At 47.7% G+C, this 21,201-nt stretch overlaps 2 protein-coding genes across 5 annotated transcripts; one reads left to right on the top strand and one right to left on the bottom strand.

Annotated features, from left to right (window-relative positions):
* The first annotated feature begins 257 nt into the window (after positions 1 to 257).
* Positions 258 to 11,122, top strand: LOC147230601 (polycomb protein SCMH1). Of its 4 annotated transcripts, none has more exons than XM_086154046.1 (15): positions 258 to 319; positions 1,871 to 1,989; positions 2,271 to 2,348; positions 2,983 to 3,053; positions 3,145 to 3,379; positions 3,525 to 3,613; positions 3,757 to 4,000; positions 5,588 to 5,832; positions 6,317 to 6,487; positions 6,801 to 6,927; positions 7,018 to 7,218; positions 7,326 to 7,496; positions 8,496 to 8,621; positions 9,337 to 9,500; positions 9,593 to 11,122. In XM_086154046.1, the coding sequence occupies exons 2-15, from the start codon at positions 1,965 to 1,967 to the stop codon at positions 9,710 to 9,712; spliced, it is 2,067 nt and encodes a 688-aa protein (XP_086010172.1). In that variant the 5' UTR covers positions 258 to 319; positions 1,871 to 1,964; the 3' UTR covers positions 9,713 to 11,122. The 4 variants fall into 4 exon arrangements, with proteins under 4 accessions (XP_086010172.1, XP_086010173.1, XP_086010170.1 ...); XM_086154047.1 differs by having other exon boundaries at positions 3,754 to 4,000; positions 9,367 to 9,500; XM_086154044.1 differs by having other exon boundaries at positions 3,754 to 4,000.
* Positions 11,123 to 16,218: 5,096 nt separating this feature from the next.
* Positions 16,219 to 19,277, bottom strand: cited4b (Cbp/p300 interacting transactivator with ED-rich tail 4b). Its single transcript, XM_086154043.1, has 2 exons — positions 18,951 to 19,277; positions 16,219 to 17,919 (listed from the first exon to the last, which is right to left on the bottom strand). The coding sequence occupies exon 2, from the start codon at positions 17,908 to 17,910 to the stop codon at positions 17,170 to 17,172; it is 741 nt and encodes a 246-aa protein (XP_086010169.1). The 5' UTR covers positions 17,911 to 17,919; positions 18,951 to 19,277; the 3' UTR covers positions 16,219 to 17,169.
* Between the last annotated feature and the right edge of the window lie 1,924 nt (positions 19,278 to 21,201).

The raw sequence follows: 21,201 nt of genomic DNA, 5'->3' as shown, positions 1-21,201 counted from the left end.
ATCTAGGGTCAAGTAAAATCAAAACAAAATCATTTGTGCTACAACATGCTAACTACGATCAGAATCGTCATTAAAGCAACATTTATGGCAGGAAAATTGCATTTTTTAAGATTGATCGCATTGGCAAGGCAGCGTGTAATCCAGTTGTTGTGCGTTATCTCCTATGGCCACAGGGGGGCGTAGTTTTCCCTCCTGCAGTCTCCACCTTGCCTTATTGGCTAGAAATGTTGGCCAAACACCCCCTCCTCATCTTGTAGAAAAAAATGGCGGACAAGCGCTAAATCTACATCAGTAGCAAATGCACACGTTAAAAAGCAAGGTAAACACTCTCGGTAAACACCGAGCGACGTCTCCCGTTAGACACCGTGTTCATCGACGGGCCCAAATCGTCACTAGCTACCATCATTGTCCCGGCGCGCTGCCGTTTTGCTAATGCTAATGTTTAGTATTGAGGCTAACGAGTTAGCGAGCCACATAGCATGCTAACGATAGCCTCCGCGGCAGTGGGCATGTCTCAGTGTAGCAGCGAGCCACTTAGCATGCTAACGCTAGACTCCGCGGCAGAGGGGCATGTCTCAGTGTAGCCGCGCACAGCAAAGCGTGAGAGATGGGTGAAACGCATGAGTTTGAGCGTCCTTACTGAATTTGTTGGTTTTTCTGTTACCAGGCCCGGTAAATATCTTGTCAGACGTTAACTGCTAGCCTCGCGTTAACACGCGATATTATTGTTTGGCGTCGCTGCCACGGAAACCCGGCAGTAGACTTTTAGCCCACGCTAAGACAGGAGGCATCCCATGTGTCGGCTTTGTGATTTGAATGAACATAAACAGATTTTTCGCCGCGTTTTCTTTTCTCTCTTTTCCGCTTCTAATCGGAAACGCGGCTTTTCGCGTGGGGCGACCGTTTCTTCCCCCTCCACTGACCGCCGTCGGCGTCAAGGCGGCAAAGAGTAGCCGTTATCCACCGAGCGCTAATGTCAGTCCTGTCAGTCTCCCGGACGGAAAACCCAGGTAACCAGCGGGCGTACTACTATTGGGGGGAAAAAAGAGGGGAGGGGGTGTACTAAATCGTTTTAGTGGTTTTAAACCAGAGGTGTTTATATCATATCGTAATCGCGATCTCCATTCTGGTTGTTTTTAAACCTCACCCCCCTCGTCCCCGCCAACACTCAGTAAACCGCTAACACAACAAGAGCTGCAATGTTTTTACATGTGTGTCACACTATTTGGCAGATGATCCCCCAGGAGGTGATCCATTCAAACACTGGACTTATACATCCTAAATACAATGTGTCCTCCGCGCTGCTGAATTGCTAAGTATATGGAGAAATATATGTATTCAGACTTGAGGCTCTTGTTTATGTCATCTTGACCTATTGACCTCTGCAGTGTCTTGCTGTCAGTGCAACTGCAAAGAAGAAGTAATTATAATATGAGTGCTGTGGATTTCGTACAAGTACTGTTTTTTTATGCAGGTCCATCTCCCACGCGTTTATGTATATTAGCCTGTATAAACTGGTGGGTGACCCTCGATTTTTCTTTTGTGTGCTTACCAGTCTGTTTTTTATCCAAGCATGTTTGGAGTTGTCAGTTGAAGTTCCCTCTCATGCTCATTGTATGTTATTTGTCGAATTTGGGATTGAAAAGTGATGGGGTGCAGAGCTGATGAGGCTAACAACACCAGCTTCCCTTTGAAACATGGGTCAGCTTAACCAGGACAGAGTTGTCATTTATCTCTTCACATCTGTGATCTGAGGCTTTTCTGAATCAGAATCACACTGTTTGACAAATATGTAATGTAAATATATATTACTTTAAATATGCAAATAAACATTAAACCTTATAAACTTTTTTTTTTTTTTTTTTGCTAGGATGTTCCCCCAGGTGTGACGCCGCTAATTTCTCCCCCCACATTGAGAGTGGAGGCCCCTGCTGTGTCTTACACCTGGTCTGTGTTGTTGGAGCATGAGGAAGCCTGTGCCACAGAAAGGTAAAGCAATCTTTATTTTTATTTTTAGAATATACTCAAAATGTTTTTCAAATACTAGTGTTAAGGTATTCATAGTAGCCTGCTAAGTAAGGACTTTGGTATTTTACTCATTTGAGATTTGAGCAAATTGTTGTACTCATTCAATTCGTGTGTTATTGTGTAACACTGGACAATATTTGGAACTGAGCTTGATATTCAGAGTCATCGACTAATGAGAAATAATCACCAGTAGATGAAAACCTGTTTACTTTTTTCTCCCCCTAAACTTTTTTCTTCTTCAGCTATAGAGTGGAAAGATGCCAGAAGGATCAAGCATCCCCGGAGTGGACGGCCATCCCGGGTGCCCTCACAGTATCAAGGTAAATAATCTATCGCAGCCTGTCATATATATATATATATATATATATATATATATATATATATGTACACTGCTCAAAAAAATAAAGGAAACACTTAAAAAACACATCCTAGATCTAAATGAATGAAATATTCTAATGAAATACTTTGCTCTTCACACAGTTGAATGTGCTGACAACAAAATCACACAAAAATGATCAATGGAAATCAATTGCATCAACCCATGGAGGTCTGGATTAGGAATCACACTCAAAATTAAAGTGTAAAAACAAACTCCAGGCTGATCCAACTTTGATGTAATGTCCTTAAAACAAGTCAAAATGAATCTGTGTTGCTTCCTGAGTGGACACTATGATTTCACAGAAGTGTGATTGACTTGGAGTTACATTGTGTTGTTCAAGTGTTCCCTTTATTTTTTTAACAGCGTATATATATATATATATATATGCTTGTTCCTGCAATAAGTAAAATGACCCAGGATTTTGTTTTGTTCATTAACTGTAAATATTAGGCTTTATGGCCTTTTTATAACAGCTCATTAAATGCACACGGAAACCCCCTGGATGTTTATGTAGGACATTTCCAAAAGTAATGATCGTTGTGACGTTTTGGCTCTTTATTAATCATTTTTTGCAGGCCATTTCAGTTGGGAGAAATACCTGAAAGAGACGGGAGCTAATGCTGCGCCCGCGTCTTGCTTCCGACAGGTGAGCCTCAGCGGAATTTCCCTCTTTGAGTCTTTCTAATGACCTGCATGTCTTTACTAGGGCATCAAACTCTCCCGATGCTTTCCTGCAGAGCCTCACGCCCCCGGTTAACGAGTTCAAGGCAGGCATGAAGCTGGAGGCACAGGACCCCCGAAACACCACATCCACCTGCATAGCAACCGTGGTGGGACTGACAGGCTCCCGACTCCGGCTCCGCCTGGATGGCTCAGACAACAAGAATGACTTCTGGCGTCTGGTGGACTCCTCGGAAATCCAACCCATTGGAAACTGCGAGAAGAACGGAGGCATGCTTCAACCGCCGCTTGGTAAACACTTCCTGTCGCATCGACTCCAGACAAGCTTTTTTTTTTTTTTTTTTTTTTCACACAGAGCGTTTCCTTTTGTTTCTAAAGGAGAGAGTTTGTTAAGAAAGTGTCATTTACAGTTTCAGTCACTCTGGTCACCCCTCAGGCTTCCGACTTAATGCGTCCTCCTGGCCCATGTTCCTTCTGAAGACACTCAACGGGGCTGAGATGGCTCCATCCCGCATCTTTCATAAGGTACCTGAACAAGGCTCACGGGGTCCTATGATATAAAGGAACAAAAACGGCTGAAATCAGGGAGGAACCCAGAATCCGTATTTGTTTTGTTTCTTTTCCACACAGGCCTTACCCCGTTTCTCTCCCTCCGTGTTCCCCAGCAGGAGCCTCCCGTCCCGGGGAAGAACTCCTTCCAGGTGGGCATGAAGCTGGAGGCGGTCGACCGCAAGAATCCTCACTTTATCTGCCCGGCCACGGTGGGGGCACTCCGCGGGGTGGAGCTGCTGGTCACGTTCGACGGCTGGCGAGGGGCCTTCGACTACTACTGCCGCTACGACTCGCGCGACATCTTCCCTGTGGGCTGGTGCGCCTTGACAGGCGACAACTTGCAGCCGCCCGGCACCAAAGGTCTGAACAGTCCTTTAGATTTAGCTAGTGTGACCCCCTGAATGCGAAAATGTATCTTTTACTGGGCCCGACGTTGAGACAGGACACTTCTCAGCAAGTCAAGCGCTACAATCGACACTTTCCTAAATCCCTCGGAAGTCGGCGGCTCAAATTTGGTTGTGTCTTTTCCAATGCAAGCTTTGGCCGCCGTCCAACTCCGGCCGGGGAAAATTTGCCAGCCCGCCTGCGTCTGCAGCCACGCAACAACTACCGAGTCCGTCCGGCCTTTGGCTTCTCGGGGGAAGCTGTCAGAAAAGGTTGTACACAAAGACCCACAGTGGCGGGGCTGGAGTACGGCGCAGCATCGTTTCCATCTGCTCGAGTGCGCTGTGTGCGGGAAGGGAGGCAGAAGAGGAGACATATTTCTCTAGCCTGCCAGTGTTTTAGGAGGGCCTGGCGCCCACCCAGCTGGCAGGGGACCCAGCCTGTGACGTGGTCCAAACAAGTCTGAGTGCCCCCTCTGCAGGCCTCCTGTTGGCACCCTTACTAACAGGGACTGATTAGATGAACGGTGGAGAGGGGTGGGTGTGTGTGTGTGTGTGTGTGTGTGTGTGTGTGTGTGTGTGTGTGTGTGTGTGTGTGTGTGTGTGTGTGTGTGTGTGTCGGGGGGGTTAAGAGAGCTTTCACAAACGAGGAGAAGGGACAGACGCAGACTTTGAAGGCTGAAGTGTTTACGTTGTCGGCAGATGGTGGGTGGGGACAGAAGAGCAGGGAGGAAAAAGGGGAAGAGCAGGGAAGAGTAACGCAGAGAAGCTCAGCACTGAGCCGGAGGAGAGAGTGTATCTGAGGATAACGTGAGCTGTGGGGGGAGGGAGGAAAACAACAAAAAAAAGAAAAAAAAAAAAACACCTTCTGACTGTGGCGTGGACAATAGAGGTGAGTCGAGATGAAAACCGCCTGCGCAAGGAATAGCCCCGGAGCCATTTGTCAGGGCTGCTGTCATCCTCTGCTGCCGAAACGGGGGCGGGAGCTGGCAAAGGTGGCCGCCACGAACTCCCCGAACTTGGCACTCCGAGGAACCAGCGAAAAAAAGGAAAAAAAAACTACATGGGCTGCTCGTTGCGCGACCGTCTGCTCGGCTGCATTTTCACCAGATCAATGGACATGTAACTTCAAGCCCCTTTTAAAATCCTTGATCCGGGAATCTGACATCTGAATGTATCAATCAGGTGACCCCCCCCAACATACAAGCACGCACACCCGGCTCTGACCGTTGTGCCGCATGGAAAGCATGCTCGATACACGAGGCCGTGCGGCGGGCAGAGACCTCTCCCAAGCCCCTCCTCCAAGTATCGCTGCTGCTGAGTGTGTGCAAACTTCATTCGGCACAAAAGCTTAGCGCGTCTGGTGTGAATCCCACGAGTGCCTTTGAGCGGGTAGTCTGGGAAAAGAATTTGAACGGATGAAGAGGAGCTGTTTCCGAATCAAGTGATCCATGTCAGTAGAACTATTTCTCTTAACCCCCCGGGACTAAATGTGATCCTCAGCCGATGCTTCTATCTTACAATTCTCCGGCATGTGAGTGATGCCGTCTTTCTCTTGTTGCAGCGGTTCTGCCGAAGAGCATAGGGGCGCTGACGGACGGGAACCCCGAGAGCCCTGCCATGCACCCTGCCCCTGCCGCAGGGAGACCCCCGGGCCAGAGGGGCCGGAAACCGGGCCGCAGGAAAGCCAAGGTTACGGGGCCCTGGACCCAAAAGGCCTCGGCGTTGGGAGCCCAGAGCCTCCAGCCCGGCAAAGCCCTGGAGCCACTCAAGATCCCCAAGAAGCGAGGGCCCAAACCGGGCAGTAAGGTGGGCCTGCTGCATTCACAGACAAACCCCCGTGTCGTGACGTAGTCCTCGGAGATTCTTGTGGTGGGAGACAGTGAATTCAACGCCAGCTGGAAGGGTCAGACCAAGGTTCGACCGCCGTGTCATGTAAGACTGCGCTTTTCATGGAACAACCTCCGAGGCACGGCAGATAAACATGACACAATACAACAAAACTATTTCAATCTCACGAAGCCGACGATTTCGAACTTTGATCTCTCGCTCGGCGTCACCATTCAGCTGAAGTGATGGCACCCTGAACTCATTTCTAAGTATTTGATCCAGCTGGAGAGAGTCTTCTCCCTCTACTCTGCGGTACTAAATGCAAACACACAAACTCCAGCCATTCTTGCTTATCTAAGGGTGTGTGGTCGAGTTGTTTTGTATACGATGGATTCAAAAAGTGGTTTTGACGGAAGATGGGATGATCCGCCTCTGACCCTCGTCGCTCCCCTCGTGTCCACAGCTGGGCTGGGCGAAGAGAGCGGGCTGGCCAGAGGAAGACGCGGCGGGCCCTGGGCGTACCAGGGGCAGGCTGCCCGTCAGCTGGGTGCAGGGGGTCGCCCTAGACGACGCCCGGACTCAGGCAGAACCCGTCAAGATCCCAAAGAAAAGAGGACCCAAGCCTGGCAGCAAGGTATTGTCTCTTACACACAAGCATAGACACACACACACACACAAACACGTGTGAATGAATGACACGTGTTTTCGGATTTGCAGTACGACCCGTGAAAATACGAAATAAGCTCACACAGCATGTGCAGTTTTTCAAAATAAGGGCCGAGTAATGGAGCGCCGCCAAACACCAATCGCATCACACTGTCTGGCACGCTCCGCCAGGTCAGAGCGATGTCAATTTGTACATTTCTTTTATTTTGTGTGAACTGCACGACGGCACTGGAAACCTGCGCCAATCCTCCAAATGTCTTGATATATGTGTTTGTATCCAGAGAAAACCTCGCGTGGTACCTAATCCAGTCCCCACGTCTCCCACCAGCAGCACGCCAGAGCCCGACACCAGCACCGTGCCTCTGGACAACGCCACCATCCCCAGCTCCGCACTGCAGGCGCCCACGGGTACGTGCACCCACACACACACATTTTAGTTATCACCCCCCCCCCATTTCCGAGCAAAGGCTTGACTAATACACGCTCTCTCTCCTTCAGTTTGCGTCTACCTTAACAAGTACGGCAAGGTGGGACCCCACCTGGACCGGCAGAGGATTCAGCTTCTCCCAGACCACTTTGGTCCGGGCCGGGCGTCCTCTGTGCTCCAGCAGTGCGTCCAGGCCTGCGTGGACTCGGCCCACAACCAGGGCATGGTCTTCTCCTGCCTCAAGTCTGGCCAGGGGGGGGAAGTTATCTCAGGTTTGTGGAGATGTTTTTTTTTGTTTTTTTTTTTCCCCACCCAGACCCAAATTGTTAAGAGTTCCTTCCCGTTGCTCCGGAGACGCCCTGATCCTCTTCTCTTGCAGCTTTCTTCGAGAAGCAGCAGCACACCTTGACGCTGCCGACCGTGAGCAGCGTCACCTACGTCCTCCGCTTCCTGGAGAAGCTATGCCACAATCTGCACTGCGACGCTCTGTTCGGGAGCCAGCCCGTTGCCGGGGGAGGCCCGCACTGTGACCGCCATGCGTACACTGCAGGTCAGGGCCGCGCGCCGCTTGTAATATGGGATAATTTGTTAAGCGGATAGGCCAGGGGTCGGCAACCCGTAACACCCAAAGAGCCATTTGGACCCGGTTTCCTCGGAAAAGAAAACACTGGGGGCCGCAATTACTTTTTGACGTCTAAAATAAAAAAAAAGGTACCACTGTATATATTGCTTTTTATTACCTTTACACTTTGTATAAATAAGTGTGTAGTGTGTTGCTTCTGAAATTCACAAAGTATTACAGAGAAAATTAAATTTTATTTATGTGATGAACTCATTTTGTGCTTTGGGCTTTCAGAGCGTTTAGCGGAGCCTTGACCTGAATTTTAAAAATAAATTGGGGAAAAAAATCAATGTGTCAGTAAACAATAAAAAATAAATATTTGCAAAATATCTTCATAAATATCTATTTTACCTGGTTTATGGGACTTCTGCTCCTGAACTTCTGTGCACAGCATCTGCAAATCGGGACTTTACCGGCTGGGGGATATACCGGCTTCTGCGAGTGTGACGTTATTTTGAGCGGAGAAAAATAATAAATATAATTTTATTTAATATTTCAAGATCACAATAATCTTCCAACTTAGAACTGAAAGTTAAAAAAATGAATTAACACAAATGAAATATACTTCCATTAAATATTTACAATTTATTTTCCCAAGCCACTCGGAGCCGCAGTGTAAAGATGAAAGAGCCGCGTGTTGCCGACCGCTGGGATAGACTGAGTGCTACATTGACTTTTGACACTGGGATATATATAAACAGACACGAAGAGCAGGACGTGACCAGTCATATTTTACAATAAACCTATTAATCAGGGTCTGAATGTCACATTCCGATTAAGATCAGTGGTGTAAGAGACCAAACAGTTGTTACCCTGTGCCTGCTCCACTGTCAAAGAGATTTAATTAACATGTAATATATGATTAATTGGAAAAAAATGAAATTAAAATGCTAGACAATTCATTTTTTTGTCCTGCCGTGTTTTCAGACAGGAGGACATTCGGCGACAATCTGACGACGGGACCGGGCCGGGGCTCCAAACGCTTCCTCCAGGAGTCCTTTAACAGCCCGCCGCCACACAAACAGTCCAAGATCCCGCGTCATTCCACCGACGGTATGCCACGTTTTTTTATCGCTGAGCCCCTCCGGGTGAAGGACTCTGTCATAAAAGAGCGCCACACGAGTACCCCGACTATAAACCTCTTCAAGTACCAAAGTGTTGAAGGAAAAAATGATAAATATGTATTTTTCCTAGAGTATCCTCTAGAGGGAGCTCTCTGCGCGTGCCCTCCTGTTAAATTGCAGTGAAAGCGGTGACTGTGGAGGAACGAGCACCATCAGGCGTAGAAATGTGCACGTGTGGGGGGGCTCATAAAGAGACTTATCAATCTGTCAGTTCAGTTATTAATCATCTGCAATCCCAGCACAGGAAAAAAAAAAAAAACACAGGAAACACGTCTAGTCAAAAAAGAAACGAGGGGCTTCCACACACACACACACACACACACGTACCCTCGCATTCAAACCTCTGTTGTCGTCTCTCGCGCTGTTAAATAAGAGATTTAATCTCCAATAAAAAAAACTTTATTGGACATCTCGGGGCTGTCCAATAAAGTTTAATCTAATCGGGGATGGGAGGATCGTAAAACAGCAACAGCTCTTGGCAACCGAGCGCGTGCTTCCACTTCCCGGGCCGGGAGGGTCAATCATTTAACCGTCTTTCAGTTTCCTCAGATTATAATTAAGTTCAATAAGTGGTTTCATCGAAACGGGGGCGACAAGTCTTAAAAGTGTTATTGTTTTTATCTTGTCCATGAATTGACGTCAAGGTTGGTGCTTGTGCCCCCACCGCCCCCCAGACTCAGGTAGTTTTCGGGACAGCCCGCGGCCCAGCGGCCAGGACCCCAATGTCTGGACGGTGGAGGATGTCATGCAGTACGTCAGAGACATCGACCCGGTCCTCGCGCCGCACGCCGACCTCTTCAGGAAGCACGTACGTCCTCCGCTCACGTGAAGCCGCCGCTGTGACGTTCGGGTATCTGCGCGCCGCCCTATCTCAACCCCACCCGCCCCTCTCTGTCCCAGGAGATTGACGGCAAAGCGCTCCTGTTGCTGCGCAGCGACATGATGATGAAGTACATGGGGCTGAAGCTGGGCCCTGCCCTCAAACTCACCTTCCACATCGACAAGCTGAAGCGGACCTGAGGAAGCCCAAGACTACAGGGGTGGGGGGGGGGGGGGGGGGATGGGGGGGAGCTGAGCTCGCAGCGCCCGCTTCAACATTTGATGCACTTCGTATCGGACGTGTACCGACCGTCACGTGTAGCAGCTTTCATAAATCAGCCATTTTGTTATTTTTTTTCAATTTCATTTAAAATGTAAAAAAAAAATTTTTTTTTTTTTTTTTGGTATCAAATATCCCTTTTGAGCGACTCATTCAATGAGTAGTGTTTTTTTTTTGTTTTTTTTTTTTCTCCTCGTAGCACAATACAGCCCAAAGGCAGCATGGGATACGCAGATCACCCGCCTGTCCATCAGCTCGCTCTCATTTCAGTGTAACTTAATGAGTCACACATTTTAATTATCCAAGGCGTTTTTAGCCTGCTTTTTATTACGCTACATGTATCCTGTACATTTCCATATTTTGTACTTAATGAATATATTGACTTACCTTCGACGGTGTGTTTTTGGATGTGCTACATAAAAAAAAAAAAAGTACATAAGGAAGTGATATCACTACATTCATCCCAATAATTGGGAACTCCTTGAATTACCGTGTCTGTTTTGAGGCACGTTCTTATCGGATCCGAGGGGAAAACCCTGTGCCCTACGAAACGAGAAGACGAGATTTATTCCAAAATACTGCCACGAAGAAAACCCGTTTCGTTTCCCCCTTCTCTGGATGTTGTTTACAATGCCTCGTCTCGTCTTTGTTATTTGTACTTTTTAAAAAAAAAAACAAAAAAACAAAAACAAAGGATAAAAAAAAAAAACTTTATTACTATTTTAATTAGTCGCTACATGGAGAGCCCTATCATACATAACACTGTTCAATAAATATATATATAATCCAGCTCTTGTTTTGTCCCAGACATCTACACCAAACTGTCATTAAACTTTCTTCTTAAGATTAATTTATCACGATTTTCAATCGTGAACTTACAAGTCACCAGAGCAATTCGTTGCAGTCATTCCTCCTACTTGAGTGGATTAAGTGTTATAATAACGTTAGCGCGTGGCGAATGCTGCCCCAGTTTTCACCACTTAAAAAGTGGTGTAAAATCAATAAAATCAGATCTGGTGCCAGATTCCAAATTAACACACAGATAATGACAGGGTATCACATAATTATGAATTGTAGGATGAGTGTTAAAAGAAGTGGATGTGAATAAAGCAGCTGATATATTAAAAAAAGAAGAAGAGACTGACATTGATGATGTCAACGCTTTACAAGGGATTGTAGTATTTGCAGTTGAACTCAAGGTAATAGCACATTTTGTAATTTCAAGTTAAATTAAAGGTGACGGGGGCCAGATTTTTGCCCTTTGATAAGAGAAAAAAAAAAGATAAAGATGTAGTGTGGCTTTTTGACTTGGAAACCTTTCCCTTCAACCCCCCCCCCCCCCATTTATGTATATATAAACACAGTCGGAGGTCATGAAGGTCAACAGGCTGACTTGTCTCCACTAGTGCTGCTCTGCCTGCAGAGGGCAGCAGTGCATTTCCTGGTACCTTTTTTTTGGTCTCCTTGGTGTTTCTCCTTGGGATTGGCTGACCGGCTGCTGCCAGGGGCGACCATAAAACCATCTGGTGGACTCAGCATGATTATCGCTGCCATATTTTCATTACATGTTTTTCCTCAACCTGCATAATCTGCACTATACCGTGTCATCACTTGTGCTCTGGTATTTTAAGGTCCTCCTCCTACACTCCTTAGTGTGTTTTTTTTTTTTTTTCTTTTCCACCTGCCTTGCCGGGGCAGGCGTGGATGGGGGTGTGTAGGGGGCTGGAAGGTCAACGTCTAGCTCCCGTTGCCGTTGCCGTGGCCCTGGCGTTGAGACAAACCCTGCAGGATGGGAAAGCAAACAGGGCCCAAAGACGGTGACTGAGCACCAAATTTTCACCAACGTGTATGATTATCATTGCGTATGTGTGTGTGTATATGTGTGTGTGTGTGTGTGTGAGAGAGAGAGCTTGTCATGTGTAACACAGCTTGGGCTGTTTTTTTTTTTTATGTACAGTGCCAAGGTGTTGTCGCAACAACCAGTGCTATTTTTAGAGGCAACAGCTCCCCTGAGCCGCGTGTTGCAAGTGGGGATTTATCACCTTAACACCCCAGTGGTATTTTTTTTTTTTTATTTACGCACCCACACGTCACCCCCACCCCAACAAAACACCACCTGTGTATGAGGGTGCGGCAGCACTGGGTTCATTGGTTGGATCCATTTCGCAGCATCGCCTTTAAGCTAAGTGGATTATCATTACCGCCATGACACAACAGCATCAAGTGCCCCTGGTGATATCTAACAATCGTGCTGGCCGGGGCGGTGGGGGTGTTTATCTTGAATTCCCTTTACCTCGCTGGTTGGAGGATGGTCCATTAAACGTTAACATTTACTATTAACTCAGATAAGCAGTATTTTTGCAGTGTTGAAAAATATGGTTTAATTTAATTATATTTATTCAGTAGCTATAAAACAAACACGTTGGAATTTTTTAGCTGACTCAAGATCGTGCGCACTGATTATCCACCTAACTAGAAACACAACAGCCGATGAAAAAAAGAGAGGCGGGATACAGGTATCAAAAGACGAAGACAACAGGAATTGGCGGGGCCGGACGACACCAATGGAGTTAAGAGCAGACAGCTGCGCTAACAACAGCCATTTGGCAGCCATATTTGTTTACCTTCTAAATGCTCCGAACTGCCAAAACCAGTGGGTTAGTGTGAACTCTTTTCAACATCGGTAGCCACTGTGAAAGCTGTGTCGTGTGACCCCAGCCCCAATGGAACTGCAGACCTTTTGAAGGAAAATTGTGACATCAAATGCCATCTAAAAGAATTATATCTCAAAAAGATTGAAATGTCCTCCAACACATATTTCCGAGTCAACCCAACTAGTATGACTTTGGCTTTTCAAGAAAAATGCATAATGGGCATATTATATATTTGGTCAAACGCAAGGACAGGGTTCAGGAAGCTAGCCTGTTAGATCTGTTTTACATTCAGCCATAATGTACATATTATAGCAAAACAACAGTGACGGGACTTGGCAAAAGACTATTGAATGAGCTTTAAAATTTGTAGAACTGAGCTTACATATCGCGGTTAGTATTAGCTGGCGGGAAGAGAAAAACCTACATGGACTCTTGGTGGGTCACGATATTGTTTTTTAAGATGGATTTTAAAGCCAAACATTTTCACCGCTATGTTTCTCTCCGAGAAAATATAATATTTTCAATTCAGAGGGGCATCTCGCCACTGCTGGTCACGTTTTGGGCTGAACTGAGGACTTGCGGCGATATATAGACTTGCAGTTCATGAAACATGTCTCAAATGCCTGGGCTTTCGTTTAACAAATGACTCAACGCTATTCCCCTTACCATGGCTAAAAGGAAAGTAATAATAAAAATAAAGAAATAAAATAAAAACAGCAACTACATCTTTGCTTGAATGTACCATGTGACTTTTGACCATGACATAGGATGTGCTAATCTGGCTAATCTGGACAGCACCCCTCCCACACAGGGTGGACCGGGCTAACGTCAGGATTGTCCGGCAAGGGAGACGTCAGCCCCCGCCGGTTATTTATCTAGAATATTGTGAGCATAAACATAAAAGAAAAAAAAAGAACAGTTATCAAAAAGGCGGGAATCCCTGACATAATCCACATTTAGGAATTCCCATAATGCAACCCGGTTGTATAAATTCCGGTGACCCTTCCCCCCGTGGCTGTAACACTGTCCCCGGTAGCATGTGCTCGCCACTGTCACCAGATTAGCACTTAGTTTTAAAGCCCTGCTCATAAAGACACCGTGTACGGAACACCAGGCCGCGCTAATACCGTTCTACTGCGCTCCGACCTACAAGCTCTTTAGTCCTGGTGGTGGGGGTGGTGGAAATCACTCTGCGTCTAGCGGGGTCAAATAAAACTGCTGAGGATTAGGCGGAGGCCGGCGGAAAAGGAATTCCACGCGTCGTAACCCGAACCGCTTGGACGTGGAACGGGGGCGAAGGGGGGGTGAATATTAAGAAGTAAAGCCCACATTATGTTATATTTCAGCACAAAGTGATACACAGGGGTTCTGAACACTTCTGTATTCCATCATCAACCAGCGTGGTTATAACTGAAGGACCAAAATAAACATGAATGTTTTGTTTTTTTTCCCCCAAACAGCAGTTACACGTTAATAAAGCTATGCTCCCGGTGAAAAGTGGTATGTCAGTTTCTGAATTTCATGAACTCATGTACACCTCAAGATTTGGGAGGGGGTGAGGGGAGCTGAAGGAGGGGGTTACGAGTCACTAGGCAACCTTACCCACCGGCCCGTTTGTGTCACCTGTCCCGACATGCCCCCCCTTCCCCAGCGTCTCATCTCGGCACGCCAGCCAAGACGAGCACCGAAAAACAAAAACAGTGAATGAGACACTATTAAAACACGTCTGCAGGAGGCAACACGTTGAAGCGACATCCTGGGATATCTTGGATTTTGGAGTTGTTATATTTATCAATCTTAAACGAGGTGGCGATGGGGGGGGGGGGGGTCACATAGGCCTGGTTCCTGAGGCGTGAAGAAAAACAGGAAGTTCGCCCAGTGTGACACCTCAGCTGAGTGGCACCCCCCCCACACACACACACACACACAAAATTGCAAATAAATAACACAGTGAAAAAGACCTATGACAAAACCCAAATCTGGGGCATGTGGCTCCTTCACACACTTTTCACAGGCAGGGGGAAACATGTCCCCCCCCCGCATCCTGTCAATATATAACTCATCTGGGCAACTGAATGTTTTCTCACTCTGATTTGCCTTTTCTTAATTCGTGTATTTCTCTCTTGCCTCTAGAGCACGGACTGGGTTTTGGTTTCAGTTCTTGTAATTGACTCACGCGTCATTGGGTTTTTGCAAATTGCAAAAAAAAAAAAAAAAAAAAAAAAAAAGCTTCAGGCTTCGGTCCGGTTCGGGGTTCTCTCTGGTTAGCCGAACCTCGCAGATACCCGTTCCCTGTGCGCTGGAAGTGTGTGCACGCGCATGGGAAAGTCATCGAGGGAGGGGGGGGGATTGGGGACAACACACAATGAGACACTAAATCCATTATCTTTCTCTGGTTCTACACCGATACCGACATATCCCCCGTAAGCCTGTTTGATCAGGTTGTGTGCTGACTCCCCCCCCCCTCAACACTCACACCCCGCGCGTGCACGTGTTTTTGGAGAAGACCTGGCCACGCGTGACAACATCCGGTGACAGCCTATCCATCACTGGCAAGGGGAAGGGGGGGCGAGGTTACCTGGAGCTCCGGTTTGGTGCCAGAAAAGCTTGATAGTAAAGAATTTTTGGATACACAATCTGTGAATAAGGGTTGGGGTGCAGCAGACCTTACACAAAGTAAAGTCGGAGGGAGCGTAAAAAGCATGGTGGGAAAACCCCGGGCGTTAATTCCCCAGAGGTGAGATCGAAAACTCCCACTGACTAATTTGTAATTGTAAACTGGAGATCCTCGCGTTCTATCTCTCCGTCTGTCCCCCAAACGTCGGCCTTGCCTCCGTCGTCATGCCGCCTCGAATTGAAAGCTCTTTATGCCAGCCAGTTGCCGTGGGTGGGTTGAAGACGGCGGGAGAGACTTGAAAGCGTCTCGCTGTCTCGTCCCGCTCCATCCCGCCTTGCCAAGCCCCGCGTCTAGACTGCTTTCAGACTGGATCTGGGAATCGTAACCGGGGAAAAAAAAAAATCTATAGAAACGGGGAGCCGTCGGGCCGTGGCGTGCGAAGAGGCGCCCGAGGAGACGCCGGTTCTCCCGGTGCCCTTGAACCTCGCAACCGGACTGGCAACAGGCGAAGACCTGCAGCTGTTGCTAGGCACCGTGCCGAGGCTGTTGGCCTACTTTTGAGCCGTTCTCTTGACAATACTACTCCCAAAAAAAAAAAAAAAAAGGGGGGGGGGGGGGGGGGAATTAGCCGTTGTTACTTGAAGCACGGCTACTCTGAGCAGAACGCCAGCAACAAACTGAAAATGAGAGCACGTCACCTTTGACACAATTAAACGACAAAGGGATCACATCAGCTGCTGCAAATCGGCCAACGCCGACCATTCTTGGCCACGGGCAGCAAACGGCGCTTTCAATCCTTGTTACATTAGCATTGATGCTATTGCGATTAACCGACAATCTTCCGACCTCACTTCCACCAAGAAACCGGTAACTTCACACTCGCTGACGGGAAGAGACATTCTACCACTTTTTACGACTGGATGGATCAACGTGTCAGTTACTCGAATCCAGCGTTCTCACCACATAGCGATAAATGGTGTTACCGCCAAAGGAAATGGAAACCCCGCCCACGTGGGCGACCCACCACCGCCTGTCAATCACGCCAAGATGCATTAAGAAAAGGCTTCCCTTCACCCGCAAGTGGGCTCTCAACCCCCACCCCTACCGCTGCACGCCGGGGGAAGGAGTCGCACAATAAATGGAAAAGCAGGCCACATTTCTATCCAGGCCATCTTTATTGATCCTCAAAAACCTTTCACAAAGACCCCCCCCCTCCCCAATCTCACCCGCGCTCAAAAAAAGGGGGAGGTTGCAGGGGGGGGACAATATAAACAACCAATAAATAACGAATCTGCACGATTAAGGCGGCTCTAAGTCTCCAACGGAGCACGGTGGTGGTGCAAGTGTCGGGAGTTATACAGCTTCATACAGTACAAGCAGGAGATTTTTGAGGACACCATATCTTAAAAAAAATAATTGGACTTATGGGGAAATCTGCTTGACATCCAATTGATTTTCTGATTAATCAAAAATATTCCAGCTTATTTTTTTTGTTAAATTATTCTTAATATGAGGCCAATCAGGCGGGAATGAATATTCTTCTGTTGCATCCTTGCATCCTACAAAAAAAAAAAAAAAAATTTTAAATCATTAAAACCTCTTGGGCCCCCCGGATGGTGGTTACTCTTATATCAGTTTTCTCAGAAAGGAATAAATAAATACACCTTTGAACGGTCACGGAGTCCAGGCTTGGAAAACACAGTGTCATAACATTGTTCAGAGTGGCTTTTCGACAATTTCAGCTTTTATTACATTCATGTCCGGGGACGTGTGGGAGCCGGGCCTCCGGGCCCCCGGCCGCCGCCCTCTGGCCGCAGAGCACGTGCGAGGCCGAGCACCCGTGCCTGCGGCGTGCACGTCCGAGGCAGGGGGAGGTTCTCTTCTGTGTGCTAAAGCACGGCCCCGGGTGGAGCAGGCGGAGCTCGTGGGAAAAAAAAAAAACAAAAGAAAAGAAAATGGGGGAAAAGTAGTAACACGAGCGCATGTCATATTTTTTTTGTCTTCTTTTTTCGTTAAATCCCTCCCCGGGTAGAGGGCGGGTCAGGGGCCACTCCACTCCCGCCGTCGTCGTCGTCGTCCTTCCGCCCGTCACGAATCCGCCCGGGTCTCAGCAGCTGACGGTGCTGGGCTGCTGTTTGCTGACGAAGTCCGAGATGAAATCAAACTCGTTTTGGCCCAGGAAGAGTTCCGGCAGCTCCTGGATCCGGTCCAGGCCCAGCTCCATGACCAGCGACGTCAGGGCCTCCTCGTCGATCATGTCCACGTCCATGCCGTTCAGGGCCAGGGCCGGCCCGGCCATGTGCTGCATGTTCGCCAGCTGCGCCGGGTTCATGCGGTACGGCGCCACGGGCCCCATGTGGTTCCCCCCCATGGGCCCAAGCGGGTGTCCGTGGTACTGGGTGTTGAGTTTCTGTAGCTGCATGCTAGCCATTAGCTGCTGAGATGTTAGCCCTCCGTTCATGTACTGCTGCTGCTGCGGGTGCTGCGCCTGCTGGTGCTGCTGGGGGTGCATGTGATGCTGCTGCTGTGGGTGGTGCTGCTGCTGTTGCTGCTGCTGACTGTTGTACATCATGTTTCCGGAGGTCATCTGGTGGTGGCCCATTTGGGCCCCGTTAAGCTGTCCGTTCATGGGCCCGCCCACCATGCCCTGCCGCTGCCTCATGGCCGTCTCCATGTTGGCCTGGGCGCCGCCGTAGTGCATCATCTGCCCGCCAGGATGCGGTCGCATGCTCTGCTGGTTGGGGTGCGCTTGGTGACCTGCCTGCAGGCCATTCATGCCCATCCGGTAACCGTGGAGACCAGCGGCTGCTGAGCTGTGATTCATGGGCATCATGAGATGGTCCGCCATGCCTCCTGTCTGCAGGCAGAGAGACGCCATTAGGAAACACACACCTGGGGGATGGATGGGGGGGGCTGGTCACTGTAAATATTGACACTAGCTGCGATTCGATGAGCTATAACTGTTTATGGGGCAATTTGTGCACCGTCGTGGTCACACTCCCGGCCACCTGACTCCTTAAACAGGAACACACTCCCCATTGGAACACTAACTACCCTATCATTTACACAATCTCAAATTAAGTGGAAAACACACACACACACACACACACACACATACCATGCTTGGATGTTCCAGGCCAGCAATGAGAATCTAACTGTGCCCCCAAACACACACGGCACACACACTTTATTGTGCCAAAGCAATGGACAACCAGGTCACAATGACAGTTATTTACACATTCGGCATTGTTTTTGGATACAAAGATATATTTTTTATTCAATCCTGATATATCGTGCAAGGGAGTAAAATAAAACAGTGTGTGTGCGTGAGTGAGGGGCTGGTATAAACCTGCGTGCATCGCTGAAATGAACAGCTTAGAAAAAAAAATCTTGGGATTTTACGCACGTAAGGTTGCAACAAAGAACCACTGACATCATGCAACGTTTTCATTTCTAACGCGCACACACACACACACACATACATACACACAACAGCAGCTGCAACAACACCCCGACGGTTTCGACTGATCGACCTGTTTCAGAATGTATAAATATATATATATATTTTTTAAATCCCAGCACGATAATCCTAACCCTTTCTGCACACACAAACACACGCACACGTACACACGCTCACACACACACACACACACACACACACACACATACACACATCCGCGACGCGTCGGAATAACAGCGTATATTTCCTCGCGTCTCGAGTTCGAAACAAGGAAATGCAAACAATGGAGCGGCTGCGGCGGCGGCGAGACCACCGTCCGCACCCCATCCTCCTCCTCCACTGCCCTCCAAAATAAAAGCCAGAAATATCTCCCGATGGTTAAAAAAAAACAAACAATAAAAATAAATTGAATTATTATGGCCACTCACCAGCGTCGGGGCTGCGCTCGTCCAAAGTTACGCGCGTCCGCTGGAGCCCGCGGCGCGTCCTGGAGGAACCGGAGATACGACGCGGACGCGAACCCCTCCACCTCCGTGCGCGGTGGGTGGGGGGGGGGGAGGGAGGAGGAGGAGGGTGGCAAGATCCAACCACACCGCGGTTCAACAGCGCCTGGGTCCGCTGAGGGAACGCTTCATGCTCGTGGAGGAGCAGGAACCGAGAGGAAGAGGAGGAGGTAGTGGCGATGGTGATGGTGCGCGTACAAAGAGAACCCGCCGCGTCGGATCTCTGGAAAACGACTGCCTCTTTTCTGGGTCAACTCGGGGATTATGTACGTCTGAAAAAAAACCCTCGGAGGAAGGAGGCCGGGGGAGAGGTGGAGCCTCGGTCCTGCCTCTCCTTTGTTCCTATTGGCCTATTAATATAATTGTGCATGGGCGTAGAAAAAAGGAGGGGCGGTAGGGCTGTGGTGGAAAGGGGGGGGTAGAGTTAGCTTATCTCTCCTCCACCCCAACGGAATGTGGAAGTGTTGTTTCTATTTTTAATATAATAAAGGGGTGCTGTTATTGACCGTTGATATGAAGATGGGGAGAGATTTTGAAAATAACTCATTTTATTTTGGCGCGGAAAATAAATCTACTTCCGGTTTCACTTCCGGTTTCACTTCCGGCTCTACTTCCGGTTCTATTCCCATGCCGACAAGCTTCAGCGTCAACTCTTCAAGTTTGATGATTTGAAAGGTAAATAATAATCAAAAACTATAATAGTAGGGCCAACAATAATGATGATGTTAAGTATTAGTTTTGTTATTATTTGTCTTTATTGTTGTGATTATTCCTCTTATTTTTCTTCTTTCTCTTGTTGTTGTTAGTCGTAGTAGTATTATTATTTTCATTATTATTGTTGTTGTTAATGTTATAAATCATGTTAGATGACAGTCCAGAAAGAGATGAAAGTTTGTTTGCTTTTAATGCTTAAAATATTTTTTCAGTTGTATACAGTTAAAGAGTATTAAACGTGTTTTTTCAGTTAAAGCTAAAACCACAAATAGCGGCTCCCGGGGTATTTCGATTTTAAAAACGACGTTGCGTTCATGCAGCATTTATGAGTTGTGTGTATGTGTGGGTGTGTTTGTGTGTGTGTGTGTGTGTTTGTGTGTGTTTGTGTGTGTTTGTGTGTGTGTGTGTGTGAGAGAGAGAGAGAGAGAGAGAGAGAGAGAGAGAGAGAGAGAGAGAGGAGACAGACAGACCGCAAAAGTATCTAAAAAAAAGTTGTTTCTCTTTGATTAATCCAGGGGGGAGGAGGGGGAGCTGCTTCTCTCATGTTTATAACAAATGTTCCAGGCTGGTGGTTACACTCTATGCAAATGATTTAGGTTCATTAACCGAGCATCAGGGAGGGAGCTCGACGTTATTAGAATTAACTTCACCCTTTTCCTTTTTAGGCGTTTGATATTTACAGTTATGAGGGGTGGAAAATGTGCTTCTATTTAGGTTTATCAGGGAGTTAAATTTGTCAAAGCCAGGTGAGTCTCGCTACCCATACAGGGAGGTCTGAGAAGAAGGGATAATAAAGGAGCAGTGCAGGAAAGACTTTGGAATTCACACGTCAGGTGTTTTGGCTGCAGGATGCGCTTTGACAGCGGAACCGTTGTATCTCAGCTTTGCAGAAAAGACGATAGATGGACGGATAGATGAATGGATGGAAAAATGAACAGGTGGATGGATTTAAATGTGCACAAAAGAAGGGAGAGATAAATGAATGGATGTATGGATGGATAAATGCTAGGATGACGCATGAAAGGATATTCAGTTATATGAATGGACGGATGGATTTTTTGATCGATCGGTTGACCGACTCCAGTCTCCAATGTTACACTGAAGGCACTGAATAATCAGACTATCGTCAGGGAGATTGTTACGAGGAAAGGAAGTGGAGCCGCTGACCTCCTTTTTCCTCCTGAGGACGAAGCTCAGAGCTCTGAGACTAAAGCAGCTTGGCAGCTACAAAAGAAGAGGGAAGCTTTTTTTTTTTTTTTTTTTTTCCAAAATCAAACTTAGAAAAAACTCTGACCCTTGTGTCTTTTTTGAAAAATCTCAGCCATGTTTCCGGGTGGCTGTACCTAACTTACTACTCATCTGTTTGACCTCTGCGTGAGCAGCAGATGTACGTTCCATCGCCTGGATCACGCTAAGTCCGTGTGATCCACCGGCGAGGCCACGGGAGGGCATTAAGCTATTC

Source organism: Fistularia commersonii, chromosome 10 (genome assembly GCF_037954325.1).
Source record: "Fistularia commersonii isolate RoL2024-O1a breed Wild chromosome 10, RoL_Fcom_v1.0, whole genome shotgun sequence".
Taxonomy (NCBI): Eukaryota; Metazoa; Chordata; class Actinopteri; order Syngnathiformes; family Fistulariidae; genus Fistularia; species Fistularia commersonii.
Note: the sequence above shows the minus strand (reverse complement) of the source record. Positions and strands in the feature narration are given on the sequence as shown.

Bases quoted from the DNA above. Each gene is read 5' to 3' on its own strand.
- LOC147230601 (XM_086154044.1), top strand. From the start codon at position 1,965: ATGAGGAAGCCTGTGCCACAGAAAG. The intron at 2,349-2,982 runs GTAAATAATCTA...CATTTTTTGCAG, and splicing joins GGTGCCCTCACAGTATCAAG to GCCATTTCAGTTGGGAGAAA. The intron at 6,488-6,800 runs GTATTGTCTCTT...GTTTGTATCCAG, and splicing joins GACCCAAGCCTGGCAGCAAG to AGAAAACCTCGCGTGGTACC.
- cited4b (XM_086154043.1), bottom strand. From the start codon at position 17,910: ATGGCGGACCATCTCATGATGCCCATGAATCACAGCTCAGCAGCCGCT.